This window comes from Pichia kudriavzevii, chromosome 2 (assembly GCF_003054445.1).
Source record: "Pichia kudriavzevii chromosome 2, complete sequence".
In the NCBI taxonomy this organism is placed as follows: domain Eukaryota; kingdom Fungi; phylum Ascomycota; class Pichiomycetes; order Pichiales; family Pichiaceae; genus Pichia; species Pichia kudriavzevii.
The window spans coordinates 1,642,531-1,663,533 of record NC_042507.1 but is presented as its reverse complement, the minus strand read 5'-3'; the positions used below and the strand labels follow the sequence as shown (position 1 = coordinate 1,663,533).

Below are 21,003 nucleotides of genomic sequence, written 5' to 3'. Positions count from 1 at the left end.
TCCATGTTTACGTGAGGTACCGTTTTACAGTTTTGTTGTTGCCTGATATTGTACAACAGTGCATGCAGGGCATATTTTGCTCTTGAAAAGGAATATATCTAATTTTGTCTTGTGTATTTTGCAAGTTTCCCTGAAAACAAAAATAGTCTGGGAGGTGTAAACACATATCTCTTTTGAATATGGTGGAAATGTCAATCATAAAGGGTATAAAAGGTTGATAGATATCCACAACTTGGTTTCTTTCACCTCCTTCTCCTTTGTAGATCCTCTAAGTAACAACCACACAACCTACAATGAACCGTCAAATCCTATCTTCATTAGTTCTTGGATTGTCCTCCCTCGCATCTGCTACAGGCACTCCTACTGCCGAGTATGATAGTTTCACCTGTTCTTTAACTCCATACGATCATGGATGGCCTTCTGCTCATGTCTCCTTCTCACCTACTGTTGAAAAGTTGGATAATGGATTGTACGAAGCTACAATCTATTTTGAAGGTGACGACTGTTCTCAATTCGACGGAGCATCGGAGATCAAGCTCATTGGTGTCTCTCCAACCGTCGTTATTTGGTCACATAATGATCCTGCAAACAAGGGTCAGGAATCAATCAATGGATGTAAATGGAACACTGTCTTTGACTTCCAAGCATCCTATGATGAAGCAAATGACAGATGGTGTATGAACAACGGTCAAATCCAGTACGACTGGGTTGCATCTGCAAACAAAAACTCTTTTGATTATTCCTTTGGTTGTGGTTCTGGTGGCCAGTTTGATTTCCCTGAAATTTGCTGGCATGAAGATACACCAAGCTCCTCAACTACATCGAGCTCAACTACGACTTCTTCCACTGAGACTCCAACTACTAGTTCCACCACCACCTCATCATCCGAGAAGCCTTCAACTGAAGCACCAACTACTAGCTCCACTACGACTTCTTCCACTGAGACTCCAACTACTAGCTCCACCACCACATCCTCATCCGAGAAGCCTTCAACTGAAGCACCAACTACTACTTCTTCAACCGAGAAACCAAGCTCTACTAGCTCTACTAGCTCTCCAACCAAGAAATCTAGTACATCTAGCTCTTCAATTACACCTACACCATCAAGCTCGTTGTCTACCTTAGATTCAACTTCAATTACTTTAAGTTCTTCAAGCTCTTCAACTAGTTCCACCGTTCACTCTTCTAGTATTTCCCCAAAGAAGCCAACCACACCAGTTCCTAAACCATCCGGTTCCACCACCAAGACACCATCTCCTAAACCATCTGGTTCCACCACCAAGACACCAGTTCCTAAGCCATCTGGCTCTACTTCTGAAAACTCTGTCACCGAGTCTACTGGCACTTCATTCACCACAATCACCACCGTCTCCACCAACACCACATGTAAAAATGGCTCATGTACGGCTACTTATGTCTCAACCTCCCAGTATACTACCACTGAAACTGTTTGCGACAGCGCTTCTTGTACCTCCACTGCCATCACCACCTCTGAATATACCACTACAGAAACTCTTACACCAAATGCCACCGAAACCATCACCACCACATACGTTGTCACCACCGTTTGCAGTTCTGTTGTAACAAACCCATCGGAGACTGCAACTACCAGTGCCCCAGCAGAGAACTCATCCACTGTCGAGCTGACCACTGTAGTGACCACTTCCCAATACACAGTGACTCAACCTTGACACCAAACCCAACTGAGACCATCACACAAACATATGTTACTACTACTGTGTGTAGTTCAGTTGTGCCAAAGGAAACTCCAGCTCAAACCGAGACCCCAAGCACCAACCCAGAACAACCAGGCACTACTGTTCAACCAGAACAACCAGGCACTACTGTTCAACCGGAACAACCTAGTCAAACTGAAGCTCCAACTAACACTGGTACCGTTGTCACTGTTTCTATTTCAACTTCTTCCAAACCAACTGCATCTGGTGCTGTGCCATCAGATACATTCAAAGGTGCAGCAGCATCCAACAAGGCCAGCTTCCTTTTAGCCGCTTTAGTTCCTTTTGCCTTGGCTATGTAATCACAGCCTGGTTTAATTAGTATTAAGATACCATTTGATACCCCATACAATGAAGATTTCTTCCTAGCCTAGAGAAGTATTGATTTCGATACTTGTCTCTCTTTTTCTGATGTTCCTGAAGCATTGATTTCGATGACTTCAGATATTTTAATATTACTTCACTTTCTTGATTGTTTTTATAACTTGCTATAACTAATAATCTAATTTAAAGTGCAACCAAAGAAAGTGCTGAACTAGTCTCTATAATACAAAACTCCAATCAAAAGATACAGTGGGTAATAATAGTTTCTGCATTTGCGTTGTAGTCAGAGAGACTTATCCTACAGTTTTACTAGAGGTTATATTTTTCTGTTATGTATAACTACAGCAAATTTTTTGGGTGCTAAGAGTCGGTATTTTTCTTCTTTGGCAGCTTGTCCCTATACTATTAGATAGTCTAAAGGCGTACCTCAAAGTAAAAAAAGGGGGGGGGGGGGAGGGAGGGGAACATTTGTTCTACACTACAGATGTACCAATTTTGGTGGTTGACTTATTGATAGGATAAACACAATCAACCGTGGCATTTATCATGGACTTTTAGTGAAGTTCCGGGACTGTACTTTATGAATGTGTCACTCCTCCCTCCGAACTTCTTTATGAATGTCTTCCATCTAACTTACGCCCGCGGCGTTAAGGGCAAACGAGGCCGTTAAGGGATTGCCGCCTCACTTCCTATTTGAGACATTACGGTGAACAAAAAATATTATGTAGGGAAATTACCGACTGCATGTACCGTTTAAGTAAGGTTCCGGTATCTATCACAAATCAAATATACCGATCGTTTAACAAAAAGTTACCGATCTGTTGAAATACTAAAAATGTGATTTCATACCCTGGGAGTTGGTGTCGAGCAAGTAATGACTGAATTTCGACAACGTTGATGAAGAAACAGAAAGACCATCCACTTCTTCCAATTATAATTTTAATTAAACACAGTACAAATATTTAATTATAGTACGATTTGCAATTCTGGTGGTTTACTCAATTTCAGAAATTGTATGGCGTCAAACAACGTTATTCATCGACATTTCACCATTTAAAAATTATCTCCTATTCACGGTTTGGGGGGGGGGGGGGATGCTTGTGGTGAACTTCCGATACCCAACACTAGCACTATGAGCTTTCTCAACGTACATGGTTACGTCAATCCAATCAAAAAATAAAAATAAAAATAAAAATAAAAATAAAAAAACGTATCCTGCACTGATCCGCTGTCAATGCACGTTGATTTTCTTAAAGGGAAAAAATCCGCCAAGGAGGTGGTTCGATTTTGTGGATCTCCCCGCACTCTGATGTCCAACATTGGAAAATCCTCTTGTACAATCTAATATTATAAGAATTGTCCAATATGTACATATTCAAAAGCGTAATTAATGGCTAGTCCACTTTAGTCTCTTAATTCTTAACATTTTTGAATTCTTTGTAACTTATTATGTTTTGATAAACACATTCAGCTTCTTCTGTTGGTGTAGTAGGTTTGTTGTTTATCTTGTCAAATTCCCCGCAATGGGGGAGTCGCGCTGACCTTTTCTGCATGTCTGGGATTTGAAAAAGCAACACAGATTAATTCCGAACAGTTTGGTATGAAAATAAATACTGGTTTCGGAGAAACCGCGCATGAACGGGGTGTTTTCATGCAGGTGTAAACGATTTGCCTCCATGTACCTGATTTTCTAAGCCAACGGAAATTAACGCAGAAAAGTCGTATTTATTGCGATTACTTGTTGCGTTAAGCTGCGTCATTATATACACACAGAAATAATAACCGTTATTTGGATTTCACCTCATGATACGTGTCCAATGTCTAGGCATGATCCTCAAAACGTATTTTCATTATTAACCTTTCTGTGCAACCAAGCCAGAGAATGTGGCTTATTATATATTGAGTAAATAGCCATTTATATATAAAAAGTGACGAACATACCCCTTATTGATAGTTAGATAAGCCACATAGAAGAATTTTTGCTAGACAAACGAAAACTGTTCTCGAGATGAATCTTTCTGCGTTCACGTCGTTAATCATTGCACTCTCGATGATTGCCAACGCAGAAGTTTTGACGAGCATCGTTGGGTGCAACTTCCAGGAAATTAGCTCTTCTCAAGGTTTTAACGCAGTCGCCTTTCAATATGACACCCCAATGACCACGGCGTTTAGCAAATCTGCATTTTATGAGAGCGAGTATAAAGCAGGAGATACAGTTGGAACTGCAACTGACATTACGGAGATCAATTTCAGTTTACCTGGCGGTGAACAATCACTTTATGGCTTGAATATTAGGGATACCTCTAATTATGCGTTGGAATACACTGGCTATTTTAAAGGTATGTTATATTTATGAAACAATTTTACTTTTCTTTCTTACAAAGTTTTAAAAACACTTAATTGATACTAACATCGAAACCACCAAATAAATAAATAGCTGCTAAATCTGGTATTTATAAATTTGATATGACTAAAGTTGACGACGGTGCAATGGTTTTTATTGGAAACAGTGCATACGACTGTTGCCAACCAGGTTCAATACCCTTTGGAAAGGCCGATGAAGCTGCAATGTTTTCTTACAAGGAGTGGAACACCCCTTCGTCTGAGTCTATTTCTTGGGTCTATTTAGAGGCCCATTCTTATTATCCTATCAAAATAGTTTATGTTAATGTTATTAGTGCCGGTGGTATTGAATTATTAGTTACACCTCCTGACTCGGAAACAGTAAATGTGGGGGAAATGGTTTTCCAATTAGTCAATGATCCTCAGAATGTTTGTGAAGTGCAGACCTTTGTTACTGAGTATTCGTCAGCTACAACGTTTATATACTCTGATGTGAGTCCTACTACAAAATTTGTTCCATCAACTACTGTTATTGACGGCTACACTACCACAGTTATTGAAAAGCAAATCTACTATTCCGAAGCGGCTTCGACCATTGTTAGTTATGTTTTTGGCAATACTGCTTACACTTCTACTTACCGGTCAACCATGGTTATTAACACTGAAACAATTCCTGTTGATGTTGAAGTTATTGGTAGTCCAAACTATTTTATTTCAACAATACAAGGAACAAGACATAAAACCATCACTAGAACGTCGGACTTTGTGCAAACCTTAAATGGTGAAACAACAACTAGCTCAATCATTATTATCGAATTACCCGTGTTAAAAACTAAGACTATTCAATCTGATGTTCAAGCTGCTTTTACGTCTACAGTGGAGTCAGTCAAAAATGTTCACGGTGTTGCACAAACTACCTCTGAGGTACTCTTAGTGATTCCATCTTTGGTGACGTATTCATCATTTATTGACGGTAAAAAAACTAGCGTTGAGACAAAAACTACGGTATTTACGGTTGATGGCAAGGAAGAAACTGTGACAGGTTGCTTTGTTGGAATCCCACGTAAACATAGTCGTTCTTACTGGGATTACGGGTACACCTCATATTACACTTCCACCTATTTAACTACAGTTACTGGCAAGGTACAAAGTACTGAACTTATTGTCGAGAATGCCCCTTCAGTAAGCTATACTACCATCGTCGGTGTTTATGATAGAGAAACTAAAATAACTGAAACTCAGACTACTGTTAGAGATGGAAACACTGCAACGTTTATTGCTGTTACAGTTGTAAAGCCTGCAAAGACAGTTCTTTCCACTGGTGTTGTACCAACGCAGTATTTGACAACAAACAAGTCTGTTTACTATGTGGTTGTTGAAACTAATGTTCCCACTTTTACAAGTTACTGCGATTCAAAAAGATCCATGTACACCACCTATAAGGCCGTTGTGAATGGTGAATCAACTGGTTGGAATTATATTGTGTATATCCCTTCACCAACTACCCAGGTCTCTCAATGGACCGAAACCTACTCAACTGCAATCACAAGCACCTTGTATTATCAAAATACCAAGGTTACAGGCTTTCAAGTTATCGAGTATGTACCTAATGTTTTGACTAGTGTGTCCACTTGGACAGGAGCATCCACAAAGGTTATTACCGAGGTTGGCTACTCCACAAACTCTTTAAATGTTGTCAATAAATCCACCATGAAAGTTCTGTATGTTCCAAGCCTTTCTGGTAGCACTACTACATGGAATAAACCAGACACATCTACATCTATAGTCACAACCACCATCACCGGGCCTGACAATTTTCCAATCACTACAACAGAGAAAATCGTGTATGTTCCAAGTACATCAGAAGTTTTCTCTAAACCTGTAAAGTCTAAGAGTACGACATCACTATTGTCATCGTACTCATCATCTTCTTTATCGTCTGCGCCATTAATATCTCTATCGTCATTTCCATCATTATCATTATCAAATAGCACAAGAAATATTTCCTCCACTATGCTTATTTTTACTACAACCACTGGTTATCGTTATGCGAAAGCCACTGACTGCTCACCAACTACGAGCTCCACTACAGTGACCAAAACAGGTCCTAACGATGTTGTTACTAAATCCATTAACATTGTTGTTAAGTCTATCGACTCAACATGTTTAAACTCTTCAGGATTTCCTAGAAAAAGTACTATTTTTACTGGTAGTACACTACAAACAACTAATACCATAACCACCGAGGCCTTCAATTGCATTCCTACAACTATTTTGACTACCACTACGATTACCGGCTCCGACTTGCTTGTTACGAAATCAGCAGACATCATTATTGCAACAACTAAAACGAATTGCCATAAGACAAACTCAAAAGAATTTTCAAAGTCATCACTAACTACTTCAAGCTTTCTATCAAGCAGTACAGCTGTGTTAAGCACCATCACAAGTGCGGTTACTAATTACTATCAAGCATCTGACTGTAGGTTTGAAACATCGGTTTCTATTTTATCGGCAGTAACTGGTAACGATTTTACTGTTACCGAGATCGAAGAACTCTCCATTGTTACTCCAATGTCAACATGTGGCGTTTATTTCAGGACAGATCAAGGGTTTGGGTGCTCTTCAACAATGTACACGACGGCTATCGGTACAACTAACTATGAGGGACAGTACGTCAATGCAACCTTGGTGATATTTGAAACACCAGGGGCAGCATGTTTCTCTCTAACGTCATATCAATCGCAATTGACTATTAAGCCCTCGAATTCAATGATTCCTGCAACTAGTGGCACACTTGAAACTACTATGACTCTAGGCTCCAGTGAGAAGTCTAGTGCCACATTAACAAATGCAGAATTACCTTCAAGAGATAGCTTGAAATCTATGGTCTTTGTAAGCACGTATACCACTACTCAAACAAATATCTCTTCAGAAAAGAGGGATGTTCCTTCGAACATAAATACAACAGGAAGTTATAGTAATCCTTCCGATGAAGTTGAGACAGATTATAGTACAGTTGAAATAACCGTTCCTTGTACCACAATAAGGTCGTTGGTTTCATCTTCTACAACATCCACAACGGAATCAGCATCCAAAGCTTCAAGCATTCCTCTTACTACTAATGTTAGAGAAAAATCTTCAACCTCAGTGCTGTCATCGACGGTGTCCTTTTCAAATCCAGGCACCTCATCTAATTATGATCACAAAGAAACTTCATCCAACTCATATGATTCTTCATTGATTAGTGAATCTACTACATTATTACCTAGTTCACTTTCTATGCCAAATGCACCTACTAAAGAAACTGCAGGTGTTACTCATTCTGCGGAACTGAAATACTCAACATCGGATAATGTTTTTCCAACCCCAAAGAATACAGGAATTCCTGAGCATTCGTTAAGTTCTGTTTATCCAACTAGCTCCGGTGTAGTCAGGCATCCAGGTCAATTAAATGTAACTACATCTACTGTTACTGCAACATTTTCTGTAACGTCAACCGTTGAACAAAAAATACATTCCTCCACCAATTTGGGTTCTTCTTCCGTGTCTGCAACTCCTACTTATTGGTCGGAATCAATTACTTATGAAGGCATTGCAGTTGCTCCAGAATTGAGCATTCCATTAAAGTTTTTACTATCATTTATTGTGCTCTTTGTTTAAACAAACCAAAACTAACCATTTATACTTTCTTTTTATCAATTTTTAGTGTTTACTGTCTATGAAAATATAATTTAAAATTTGTAAGTCCTGTAGAGCTTTTTTAGATATGTGTTGTTTTTAGCAAGAAAAGTCTTATATGTATCCGGAATTTGCTTTAAAGGTATGTATCGCAATTTTTGCTCTCTTTTACTTATATCAGCTTTTGCTGTACTTCCTGGCAACACCGCTAACCAAGGCTATTATATGACTCTCTTATACGAAATATCAAGAAGTTTTTTCCTTGATTTCAAACATAGTCACACTTGTTGGTAATAATTTTAACGATTGGTATAAACCAATGCCAGCATAGGTGAAAAAATTGAATCAGTATACATATTAGGAACCCAAAAAGTTTTGTAAGATTGCACATCTATAGCTTACAAAGAAAGGTAGACTTTCTTCTTAAATACTTTAGACTAGATAATAGGCCTCTATTTCACGCAATGTTTTTATGATAGTCCAGTTCATAATTATTAATTAGATAAGTAAACCGTAAATAGTTTTTTTTGTCTGATCTTCAAGATTATAAAGCCTTTCACCTTCAATTAGTTGAATGACTGCTGTTGTAAAAGTGTACTTTGTTTTTATTTCTTGTTTTTATGTTGTTTGCATTGTAGGTAATTGATTTTAGCACTATAACAGACTAATGTTTTTTTTGGAAGTATTTACAGCACACTTTGGTTTGGTATACAAGAGTAAATTAGATGTTTTTTCAAATTTAGAATTTCTGGGTTCTTAATTGATGACTTCATCAAAATTAGTGGCAACAAATTAGAGCTGTAAAGATTAAGAGGTTGGATTGTCTTACAAGTTTGCAACCAAAACTGATAAAAAAACCAGTCAAAAGGTCATAAAATACCCACGAAATTAACTTTTGAAAGAGAATATTTTTGGACAATTAGTAATATAATACTTCTTATTTCCAAATAAGGTTTTTGTTAGTGGATTATCAAACTAGATAATTACATCATAGGCTGATGTAGGATATTTTGAGTTCAACTTTGTCATATATTTAAGCTATACAACGCCAAAGACAATATAAAACTAGCTCTTTCACTACACTAAAAGTTTTTCTCTCATTGCTACGAGTATCCAAACTGAAAATTACAAAGAATATTTTACAACAAATGGGTTTCCTAGTTGAAAACCTGAAATTCTAGGTAACAGTCCGGAGGCTACCAAATTGGTGGCTTATTTGCAATTGCTTTGCCTTTTAACTTCAAGGACTTAGCACCATGCTCTTTAAATCTGTTAAAATATTTGTTGTTTTTCAAATTTTATGTGATACTTCTCAACAAATAACGCATATCAGGCTTATAAGTATCAACACCAAGCGAAACTTTTTTAAAAAGTTTGGTTAGTAGTTTGAAAATTTACTTTGCATTCCCAATTGCTTTGATTAGAGAGCAGAACATTCTTCACAGGTTGACTGAATCTTTTTAAATAAGTAAAATATAACTTGCTGTTCATTACTAGCGAATATGGAAAACATTATTACACCGAATATGAATTAGTTTATCATATGTGTAAAGTATTCATATAGTGACTATATAAAAAAGTGCATACAATTTGCATACTTCTCCTAATCAACATAAACTTGTACAATAATTTCCTACAAGGATACTAGTGCCGTAATATCTGGACCAAACTAGTAGGACACATAATTATCGTATGATGTTGAAACCAGGCACGACAGTCTTGCTTCTACATGTTCACGCATCATGCATGCGAATTGTTCCTGAAAAATCATTTCTAGAACGTAATATTTATGCGGCCACTGAATTTTTCTGCCACCGACAAGGAAAGTAAAATATGAAATTTGTCAATCATGCTTGGCGCCTAAATCAATTAAGTGAGATCTCGACCCTCAGTATTATTCGGCAATAATGTGATAACATGTCCCTCTCTGCTAAACATAAACCTTTTGGCACTTCCCAGGCCAAGCAATTGGGGATATTGGTTTAAAAAAACCTATATGAAGTATTTAAGAGGCCAAATTTAGTTATTAGATAAAATTTGTATTCATAATCCAACGTATGAGTATAGGTGTATGAAAGTCGCCATGGAGAACAACGAAAAAGTTAGATTGAAGAGGAATACTAGTTTCGTATATCGGCAAATAAAAAGTGACATGCAACATGATTAGAATTGTCGATCTCTTAAGAATACAAATGTTCTTTTTTGTGGATTTGCATTATTCTTACTGAAAGTAAAGAAAAGCACATTTCACTAAAGTTTGTGTTTTTCGTATTTATAGGCAAGATTTCTATTATACAGTATCTAGAGTACAACTTTTTCTTGGGTCTGAGGATCAGTTGAATGAGTTACCTATACTGCCATAGTAGCCCCCAAGTCTTGATATTTGAAGTTGATAAAGATACCTCAGAATCTTTGAAAAACAGGTCATGCAAACAGGTAACAGCACTGAAGTTCATCGTTTCAATAACCAGTTTGCCGGAAGTGTTCATAATTGAGTGATTAAGTCCTCAAGCTTAAATTAATTTCAATTTCAGAAGTGCGGTTATGCATGGAACTTAAGCTTTAATGCATAGAAGAAAACAATGGGCGCTGAAGGTTTTTTTCTCAATACAGTAAGCACCTCAGGCTAATTCAGGAATATGCAAGCATGCAATGATATTGGTATGCCTATAGAAAAGTAAAAATAACTCATACAAGAGATGTTTACAGTCACTGAATAATGATGGGCTGAGACCAATCTAAACTTTAGTAACCATGTTTACCTGTATGCAATGCTATTCGTCCTTTTTAATTGCATTGTTTGTATTTGCACTATCTGTTCTAATTCTGGAACAATAATATTAGACCCGGAAAGTAAACAAAGCTTTGAGTCTTGAAGAGTTTGGAAAGCCAAACAGTTTACTCAAAAACATTATTTTCACATATAAAAGCAACAAAACCCCTGTCCAAAGTGTAATATAACATTGGAGAACTACGTAACTAAAGTTTTCTTTTAAGTAATTTGCTGACTAAGGATTCTTCTAACATAATTTGATATGAAGCTATCAAATCTAAGCTTGATATTTACAGTTTGTAAACTAGCAACTGCCTATGACTATATCAATAAAGAAAATTCCCTTGATGAGGTGTTTCAAGACGAAGCTTCCTTAGAAAAAAGGCATTTCGATCACGACAACTGGCCTTGTTCTGAAACCACTTATATCCCCGGTCCATGTGATTTTCACTCGAAGACTACAGTTTGGAGCACATCAACTAAGTGGGATGGCTATTTCTCATATTACGGTATTGCTTACATTTACCATCCACATCCAACATGCACTGGAACCACAGAATCCACGGAAACTTCTATCCCTGTTGAAACAGCATCTACCACGGCTTGGTCTTCTGCTTGGACCTCCGAATGGTCTTCTGAATGGTCTTCAGAGACTGAGATAACTGAATCCACGGAAACTTCTATCCCTGTTGAAACAGCATCTACCACGGCTTGGTCTTCTGCTTGGACCTCCGAATGGTCTTCTGAATGGTCTTCAGAGACTGAGATAACTGAATCCACGGAAACTTCTATCCCTGTTGAAACAGCATCTACCACAGCTTGGTCTTCTGCTTGGACCTCCGAATGGTCTTCTGAAATCCCGGAAAATCCACTAACATCTGCTATTACTTATTCAACTGCTTGGACTTCAACATGGAGTAGTGCGTGGACCTCATATTGGACATCCGAGTACACAATCACCCGAACTACCACTTCAAATACAGGAGAAACATATACTACAACGTACACGCTCACTTCTCTTTGCAGCACCACCAACCCAACAACAGAGCCAATAAATCCGTCCACTGAGACAACATCTAGTGAGCCATGTACTACTACCTCTGAAACAACATCTAGTGAGCCATGTACTACTACCTCTGAGACAACATCTAGTGAGCCATGTACTACTACCTCTGAGACAACATCTAGTGAGCCATGTACTACTACCTCTGAAACAACATCTAGTGAGCCATGTACTACTACCTCTGGCACTACTACCTCTGAGACACCACCTCCTACACCATCTGGTTCTACTTCTGGTTCTACTTCTGGTACTACCTCTGGTACTACCTCTGAAACCCCATCTGGTTCTACCTCTGGTACTACTTCTGAAACCCCATCTGGTTCTACCTCTGATACTACTTCTGAAACCCCATCTGGTTCTACTTCTGGTTCTACTTCTGGTACTACTTCTGGTTCTACCACCAAGACACCAGTTCCTAAACCATCTGGTACTACTTCTGGTACTACTTCTGAAACCCCATCTGGTTCTACTTCTGGTACTACCTCTGGTTCTACCACCAAGACACCAGTTCCTAAACCATCTGGTACTACATCTGGTACTACCTCTGAAACCCCATCTGGTTCTACTTCTGGTTCTACTTCTGGTACTACATCTGGTACTACCTCTGAAACCCCATCTGGTTCTACCTCTGGTACTACTTCTGGTTCTACCACCAAGACACCAGTTCCTAAACCATCTGGTACTACTTCTGGTACTACTTCTGAAACCCCATCTGGTTCTACTTCTGGTACTACCTCTGGTTCTACCACCAAGACACCAGTTCCTAAACCATCTGGTACTACATCTGGTACTACCTCTGAAACCCCATCTGGTTCTACCTCTGGTACTACTTCTGAAACCCCATCTGGTTCTACCTCTGATACTACTTCTGAAACCCCATCTGGTTCTACTTCTGGTTCTACCTCTGGTACTACTTCTGGTTCTACCACCAAGACACCAGTTCCTAAACCATCTGGTACTACTTCTGGTACTACTTCTGAAACCCCATCTGGTTCTACCTCTGATACTACTTCTGAAACCCCATCTGGTTCTACTTCTGATACTACTTCTGGTTCTACCACCAAGACACCGGTTCCTAAACCATCTGGCTCTACTTCTGAAAACTCTGTCACCGAATCTACTGGCACTTCATTCACCACAATCACCACCGTCTCCACCAACACCACATGTAAAAATGGCTCCTGTACGGCTACTTATGTCTCAACCTCCCAGTATACTACCACTGAAACTGTTTGCGACAGCGCTTCTTGTACCTCCACTGCCATCACCACCTCTGAATATACCACTACAGAAACTCTTACACCAAATGCCACCGAAACCATCACCACCACATACGTTGTCACCACCGTTTGCAGTTCTGTTGTAACAAACCCATCGGAGACTGCAACTACCAGTGCCCCAGCAGAGAACTCATCCACTGTCGAGCTGACCACTGTAGTGACCACTTCCCAATACACAGTGACTCAGACCTTGACACCAAACCCAACTGAGACCATCACACAAACATATGTTACTACTACTGTGTGTAGTTCAGTTGTGCCAAAGGAAACTCCAGCTCAAACCGAGACCCCAAGCACCAACCCAGAACAACCAGGCACTACTGTTCAACCAGAACAACCAGGTTCAACAGCTCAGCCAGAAGAACCAACAACATCCTCTAACCAAGAACAAACATCTAGTGCGATCACTCAAGGTACTCAAGGTACTCAAGGTACTCAAGGTACTCAAGGTACTCAAGGTACTCAAGGTACTCAAGGTACTCAAGGTACTCAAGGTACACACGAAAATCCAACTGAAACATTATCTTCTGAGACAAAAGTTCCCGGCGCAATGACCACAGTTTCCACTTCATCGACATCTACTATACCTTCTCTAATCGGTACCGCTCCTTCAGATAACACATTTGAAGGTGCTGCTTCATCAAAGAGAATTGACTTCTTACTAGCTATTTTGATTCCCCTCGCTTACGTTATTTAACCTTCCCTTATCTTAGAAAGAATTGATTTCGATATCTTTCAATTTATTAATTATCTTCTTAAAAACTAAATTTAATATTTTGTATTGCCAAAAACTTTATTTGATCTTCCAACACTTGTAAAACATAGGATTCATAAAATTCCGGAAAAGCTTTTCGGTATAAACATAAAGCTCAAGAAAACTTTTTTACTTCATAGACGGATAGCCTGGCGTGTGTCACATGTGTTCAATGTCTGTTGTTATGAACTCTTTCAAACTCATCAAATATCCATTGATTTGCCAGCAATCTCAACAAAGAAAATCTAAATCGATTTCTCACTATATTATTTTAGGAAAATCAGGAAAAATATAGAAGCTGCAAAGTATGGTTTTATTGAATAAGTGGAGCCAGCGTTATACTCCTATAACCACTTTATACTTCTAAATTGCCATTATATACTCTTGTAGACTTTTCCAGCAAGATTTCTAACCCCAAGCAGACGTACCCAACTTTTGATAGCTCGCGCCAACTGCATCGGAGCATAGGCTTGATTGTTTGCATCCTCATGTTTTTGCCTTTTTTAAACCGCCGTAGGTCAATTGGTGCACTCCTTTTGATTTTGAAATCAGTTCTGTGGTACATGAAAATAGTTGTTCGGTAATACTGTACTTCGATGTCACATCCAGATACATCAATTTCAAGTGAATACATAGTATCTGATAGTGAAATAACAGGTGAGAATCTTGACAGGCAGATAAATATACCTCCTAAAAATAAGCCACGAGGCCAAAGTGCTAATTATAGTGTGGATCAAGATTTTGAAGACAATCTTGATCTAGCATTAGAAACAATTAAGTTAGGAAAAAACCCTTTTGTTAACAATAAGACACCGAGAAGAAGCCTTTCAATTTCGAAGGCCCAAGATACTGACTCTTACTCATTAAGAAGTTTTCGGCAATCTAGTTTTTCTGACAACTCACATACTAAAATGCTCAATAAATCGAGCCCATATGATAATAGCCCTCCCAACACAGCAAGCTCGATATGGTCGAAGGGGTTTTCGTCTATATATAATACTACCAAAAGACTTATACTTCAAAACAAAAGAAACATACAACTTTCGGATGGCGTTGAAGTAGCAGATACGTCGACCTTAGATTCTCAATCAAGGACTATAATACCTCATATGGACTCATTATACTCGTCTAACGCAATTTCGAATGCAAAGTATAATGCTTTTTCCTTTTTCCCGTTTATTCTTTACGAACAATTCAAGTTTTTCTTTAACTTATACTTTTTGCTCGTGGCACTATCGCAAGCGATTCCTGCGCTTCGGATTGGATATCTATCGTCATATGTTGTTCCCCTTGTTTTTGTTCTTTCAGTAACCATGTCCAAGGAAGCAATTGATGATTTAATGCGCCGCCACAGGGACAGAGAGCAAAACAATGAATTATATGAAGTCTTAGGATCTTCTAAACTGGTTATGGCCAAAGACTTGAAATGTGGCGACTTGGTAAAGCTACATAAAGATGTAAGGATTCCCGCAGATATGATCTTACTCCAATCAAGTGAAAAATCTGGAGAATCATTTATCAAAACAGATCAGTTAGACGGTGAAACAGATTGGAAATTGAGGGTGGCGTGTCAATTGACTCAGTGTTTATCAGAAAATGACTTAGAGATGATAAAAATTCAAGCACAATCACCAACAAAAGATATCCATAAGTTTTTAGGAAATTTAACCTATGGTGATACAACGATAGGATTAGGTATCGATCAAACGTTGTGGGCTAACACTGTTTTGGCATCTGGAACATGTATCGGTTGCATTATTTACACAGGTAAAGATACAAAGCAAGCGCTCAATACGTCTTCTCCGACGGTAAAAGTAGGATTGTTGGAACTTGAAATCAATAAAATTTCCAAGGTATTATGTGTGTCTGTGTTTGTACTTTCAGTGGGATTAGTAGCTTGTCGTGGCTTCACGAATAATTGGTATGTTGACATTATGAGGTTTTTGATTCTATTCTCTACTATAATTCCAGTGTCATTAAGAGTTAACTTAGATTTGGGAAAATCTGTCTATGCATACCAAATCCAGCACGACGAAAATATTCCTGAGACGATCGTCAGAACATCTACTATACCAGAAGATTTAGGAAGGATTGAGTATCTTTTGACAGATAAAACAGGTACACTAACGCAAAATGAAATGGAAATGAAGAAGATTCATTTGGGCACAGTATCATACACACATGATAGTATGGATTTAGTTAAAGAATACATCAACGGTTTTGGTGAAGTTTCAGTGAAAACTATCTCCAGGCGGGATTTAAGCGCAAGGGTGAGAGACTTGATAGTAGCACTAGCAATTTGCCATAATGTCACACCCACAATGGAGGAAAATAATTTAGAATACCAAGCGGCGTCGCCTGATGAAGTTGCTATTGTTAAGTTTACTCAATCAGTTGGATTAACACTGATCAAACGTGATCGTACTAGTTTGACTTTATTGCATGAGTATACCGGCATGATTTATGAATTCGAGATATTACAAGTTTTTCCATTTAATTCTGACACTAAAAGAATGGGCATTGTTGTTCATGATAAATCTAGAGATGAGTTCTGGTTTTACGAAAAAGGTGCAGATACAGTCATGTCAAAGATAGTCGTTCAAAATGATTGGCTCGAGGAAGAAACAGGTAATATGGCAAGAGAGGGATTGAGAACCTTGGTTATTGGAAGAAAAAGGTTGACCTTTAACGTGTATGAAGAATTCAACTCCTCCTACCATAAAGCAAGCACTTCGATGAACAACAGAGATGCACAGATGCAAAAAACCATAACCCAATATTTAGAAAACGATGTAGAACTTCTAGGATTAACAGGTGTTGAAGACAAGTTGCAAGTTGATGTTAAATCTTCTATAGAAAGCTTAAGAAATGCAGGAATAAAAATATGGATGTTAACTGGGGATAAAGTGGAGACAGCTAGATGCATTGGCATCAGTACAAAACTCATTTCTAGAGGACAATACATTCATACTATTGAGAAGCTAAAAAACCACGAAATTGCGTTACAGCAGATTGAATTTTTGCGCTCTAGTACAGACTCTTGCTTGTTGATTGATGGTGAATCGCTATCACTTTACTTGAGCTATTTTTCAGATGAATTTTTCAATATAGCTAAAAACTTGCCTACAGTTATTGCATGTAGATGCACTCCTCAACAGAAGGCGGATGTTGCAATTCTTATCAAGGAAAACACAGGAAAGAGAGTTTGTTGCATTGGTGATGGTGGTAACGATGTTAGTATGATTCAATCAGCTGATGTCGGTATTGGCATTGTTGGTAAGGAAGGGAAGCAAGCATCTATTGCTGCAGATTTCTCGATTACTCAATTTTGCCATCTTACGAAGCTTTTACTATGGCATGGTAGAAACTCTTATAAACGATCAGCCAAACTTGCTCAATTTGTTATTCATAGAGGCCTTCTCATTTCCGTCTGTCAAGTGGTTTATTCTATTTCTTCCAGTTTTGAACCGCTAGCGCTATACCAAGGGTTTTTGATGGTTGGGTATGCTACATGTTACACCATGGCCCCGGTTTTCTCGCTCGTGTTAGACTATGATGTTAGTGAAAATCTTGTCACTCTATACCCTGAACTTTACAAAGAGTTGACTGAAGGTAAGTCTCTATCGTTCAGAACTTTTTTTGTGTGGCTGTTCGTGTCTGTTTTTCAGGGATGTGTTATCCAAGGAATGTCTCAGGGATTTGTCGGTTTAGAAAGCCTACAGTTTACTACTTTAGTGGCATTATCATTCACAACTCTAATTTTGAATGAATTAGCAATGGTTGCTCTTGAGATAAACACATGGAACAAGGTAATGCTATACTCTGAACTAGTCACTTTAGCCATTTATGTCGGTAGCGTTCCGTTCTTGTCAGATTACTTTAATTTGTCTTATGTTCGAAGCTTTAGCTTTTTCTGGCATTTTACAGTTATACTGGCAGTTAGTTTGATACCTATCTGGGCGGCAAAGACTTTAAATCGCAGATTACGACCACCAACCTATGCGAAAGTCCAGCAGGTCTGAAATTAATTAAAGAAAATAAATCATTTAAACTGAGTACATCTTCATATAACATGGGCTAATAAAATTTTACTTTAATCATTGTTTTCCGTAAAAGCATCTATATCACTATCAGGTAACACATTCGATTCTGCCAACGGTCCATATTCGTCTATATTATTTTCTGTATCTGTATTACGTTGTTGAAACTCTTTGGCGTGTGCACGGGATATAATCTTTGAGAGATGATGCCATCCTGATTTCCTCGTTACATTTGTACGTTGTGTTCCTGTGCTGTAGATACTTCCAATGTCACTATCAATTGAGCCATTTGTCTCACGTAACATAGCTGCAAGGTCGTCCCTAGACATGGTGACATTTTCAATTGAATCTTCCCATTCCATAATTTCATTGATATCAGAAGGAGATGTCTTTTGGAAAATATCGGCTATACGAAGATGCAAAATGGTTTCGCAGAACTGTGATAATTTGAAGTTTTCTATAATTGATTTAACTGTGTAGTTGTAAGGAAGTGGACAAACCCTACAAACACGGAATGCGTTCATGTTTGAAGCATGTTCGTTCTCCATTCTGAAAAACATCCAAACAAATCTACGTAACAACTCTGCCAGTGCCACGCTAAACGCTGTTATTGGGCTGTGTGAAATTTTATAGGGTGTGAAGACGTATACAACCCACTGAAACCTCAACAAAATATCAAAGATAATGGCAAAATAGTATAGGAGCTTGCGCTTATAAATCAGCACGTCTCTTAAAAGGTAATTCTCTGATGAAATCTGCATTAGTGACCAATCCATACAAACATCCCAAAATGAACTGTAGATGGAGTTTATTAGTGCAACGCTAATAAAAATTGGAGGTAATATGCCAGACACAAGACTTGTAGAAGTCGAAACGGAAACAGCATCTCTGAATGTTTTAATTCTATAAAGGCATAACAAGCCAAAGTATGAAGTTGTAATCATATATTTGGCTAGATTGGCAAAATGCGGGAACCATTCACCGGTGTCTAGGAAACGTCTCAAACACTGTGCTGATCTCCATAACGGTGGGATACATGCTATCATACCAAGCCAGTAGGACTTCATGGGACCACAGCTTGCGCAACTTTCCCAATCAACTATCTGTAAACAAAAGACCATGTAGATATTTGATATAGAATATGTTAATGAACAAGTTAGAACACCCATAAAAAAGTCTCTGAACTCAACTGGGTAAAACCCACTTAGAAATAATCTAAACAAAGACACAATAAACCATATTCTTGCTTTGAGATAAAATATGTTCAAGGGGCAAAACAGAATGATTAGGCAAAAATAAAAATAAATGAAATTGAAATATTCAAAACCCATTTTTTTGGAGAGAAATGTATCATAGCTAAAGTATGACATTATCGAACCAACAAACAAGAAGAATGATGGTATCAATAAGAATTGCTTATAATCAAGGGCATCGTTTGGATTCAATTCAAAGACCAACTTATAATTTATATGGTATTTATCCCAAACTAGACAATTCAGTGCAAAAAATAATCCGGCTAGAACAAACAAAAACCAAGACGCCCATAGTTGAATGACAAATTTATCATTTTGTAAACCTGCATCTTTTTGAATCTTAGAGACAAAAAGTACAACGAGAGGCAGAGATATTCCAATAAGAATTCCGCTAACAAAGCTTGATCTATAATGTGATTTAACATTTTGAAAAGATCTTAGCTTCGCTATAGCTAACTTCCGATGACCATCTTCGAATTTTTCTGTATAAATATTCTCAACATATTCTGCCAGAATTGACAATACTTCTGATGTATTAAAATATGACCCATCTACTTTTTCCATGTAGTCACACAACATATTGTCTCTGCATCTCTTATCGTATTTTTTGATTAATTTTCTAAACGCAGTTCTGTTCACAATTTTATATGAATTTAACAAATCCAATTTATGATACAGTTCACCAAATGCCTTTTTTAGCATGGCCTTTGCAATTATGGGCGAATTTACATCTCTGATTAAATGTGTTTGGATGTCAGCTTTCGAAGAATCAGATTTATTCCAAAAATAGTTTGGAGCTTGAGGCATTTCAAAAAAATCAAAAATAAAACTTATCCTCTTACTGATATCTTCAAATGAAAATGTATTTTTAAGGAGACAGAAAAAAAAATTCTTCTTATTTGGGTGGTGTGTACATTCATTTGCTTGAACATCATCGTTTACTACTTCTAATTGTAAGTTTTCCAATCGTGAAATTTGATCCATTAATAATATCAAACGTTTAGCACATTCACGTTCTTTGAACTTGTAAAATGTATCAACCTTTAATAATTCAAGATCAACCCATTCAATGAATTGTTGTTTTGCAATATTTGTAATTGAGGGATTTTCTTTCAGTTTCTTGTCTCTACAATTTTTGATATACATGAAACTTGTAGACATCGCCCTGGCTCTTTTAGTTGTTTGTGATAATAAGGGTGTTATTTCCGTATTTTTAATGGTCTGCGGTAAGTTTAGCTCATCAACTAAAGAGACAACTCTGAAATCTTCATCTTCAGCGTCTTCATCTTCAGCGTCTTCTTCGTGCCCTTCTTTTGATGATGTCCCCAAAACGTGAGTAGTACCAGTGTAGATGTAGTGTTTATCAATATCATCCTTTGTCTGCACTATCCCACCATGCAACGCAAAGGCGAATCCGGTCTCTTGTTCAATCGGATCGCACACACATCCTGCTGAAGTATTCAAGAAACTTGCTAATGTATCAAGCTTCGTCTTCCCCTTGGAGTAGTCAAGATATTGAGATCTCCATTCGGGAACATGGTGCTCTTCAAGGAAATCGCCGAATTTCATGGCTCCCCCTTAGTTTGCAAACAGTGTGTTTGGAAGAAAGTAAATGGTAGACGAGACCTTATCTAGGCTACAGAAAAACATTTAATCTTTCAAGCTTTTTCATAATTTCGTACAGCTAGAAAATTTGCAGTCATGCCTCTGCGATATTAGGCAGCTGCAATTTTTTTAAACACTTTTATGAAGAAAT

General features: G+C 37.9%; 6 protein-coding genes across 6 annotated transcripts; 5 read left to right on the top strand and 1 right to left on the bottom strand.

Annotated features, from left to right (window-relative positions):
• Nucleotides 1-293: 293 nt before the first annotated feature.
• C5L36_0B07780 (uncharacterized protein) lies at nucleotides 294-1,691 on the top strand (the record flags this gene model as incomplete). Its single annotated transcript, XM_029465148.1, has 1 exon — nucleotides 294-1,691. The coding sequence occupies one exon, from the start codon at nucleotides 294-296 to the stop codon at nucleotides 1,689-1,691; it is 1,398 nt and encodes a 465-aa protein (XP_029321007.1).
• A 2,377-nt stretch (nucleotides 1,692-4,068) lies between these two features.
• Nucleotides 4,069-4,416, top strand: C5L36_0B07770 (uncharacterized protein; the record flags this gene model as incomplete). The annotated part of the gene is made up of 1 exon (XM_029465147.1): nucleotides 4,069-4,416. The coding sequence occupies one exon, from the start codon at nucleotides 4,069-4,071 to the stop codon at nucleotides 4,414-4,416; it is 348 nt and encodes a 115-aa protein (XP_029321006.1).
• Nucleotides 4,417-4,526: 110 nt separating this feature from the next.
• C5L36_0B07765 (uncharacterized protein) lies at nucleotides 4,527-8,066 on the top strand (the record flags this gene model as incomplete). Its single annotated transcript, XM_029465146.1, has 1 exon — nucleotides 4,527-8,066. One exon carries the CDS (start codon nucleotides 4,527-4,529, stop codon nucleotides 8,064-8,066), a length of 3,540 nt encoding a protein of 1,179 aa, XP_029321005.1.
• Nucleotides 8,067-11,119: 3,053 nt separating this feature from the next.
• Nucleotides 11,120-13,897, top strand: C5L36_0B07760 (uncharacterized protein; the record flags this gene model as incomplete). The annotated part of the gene is made up of 1 exon (XM_029465145.1): nucleotides 11,120-13,897. The coding sequence occupies one exon, from the start codon at nucleotides 11,120-11,122 to the stop codon at nucleotides 13,895-13,897; it is 2,778 nt and encodes a 925-aa protein (XP_029321004.1).
• Nucleotides 13,898-14,550: 653 nt separating this feature from the next.
• C5L36_0B07750 (uncharacterized protein) lies at nucleotides 14,551-17,976 on the top strand (the record flags this gene model as incomplete). The annotated part of the gene is made up of 1 exon (XM_029465144.1): nucleotides 14,551-17,976. The coding sequence occupies one exon, from the start codon at nucleotides 14,551-14,553 to the stop codon at nucleotides 17,974-17,976; it is 3,426 nt and encodes a 1,141-aa protein (XP_029321003.1).
• A 71-nt stretch (nucleotides 17,977-18,047) lies between these two features.
• On the bottom strand, nucleotides 18,048-20,816 carry C5L36_0B07740 (uncharacterized protein; the record flags this gene model as incomplete). The annotated part of the gene is made up of 1 exon (XM_029465143.1): nucleotides 18,048-20,816. One exon carries the CDS (start codon nucleotides 20,814-20,816, stop codon nucleotides 18,048-18,050), a length of 2,769 nt encoding a protein of 922 aa, XP_029321002.1.
• Between the last annotated feature and the right edge of the window lie 187 nt (nucleotides 20,817-21,003).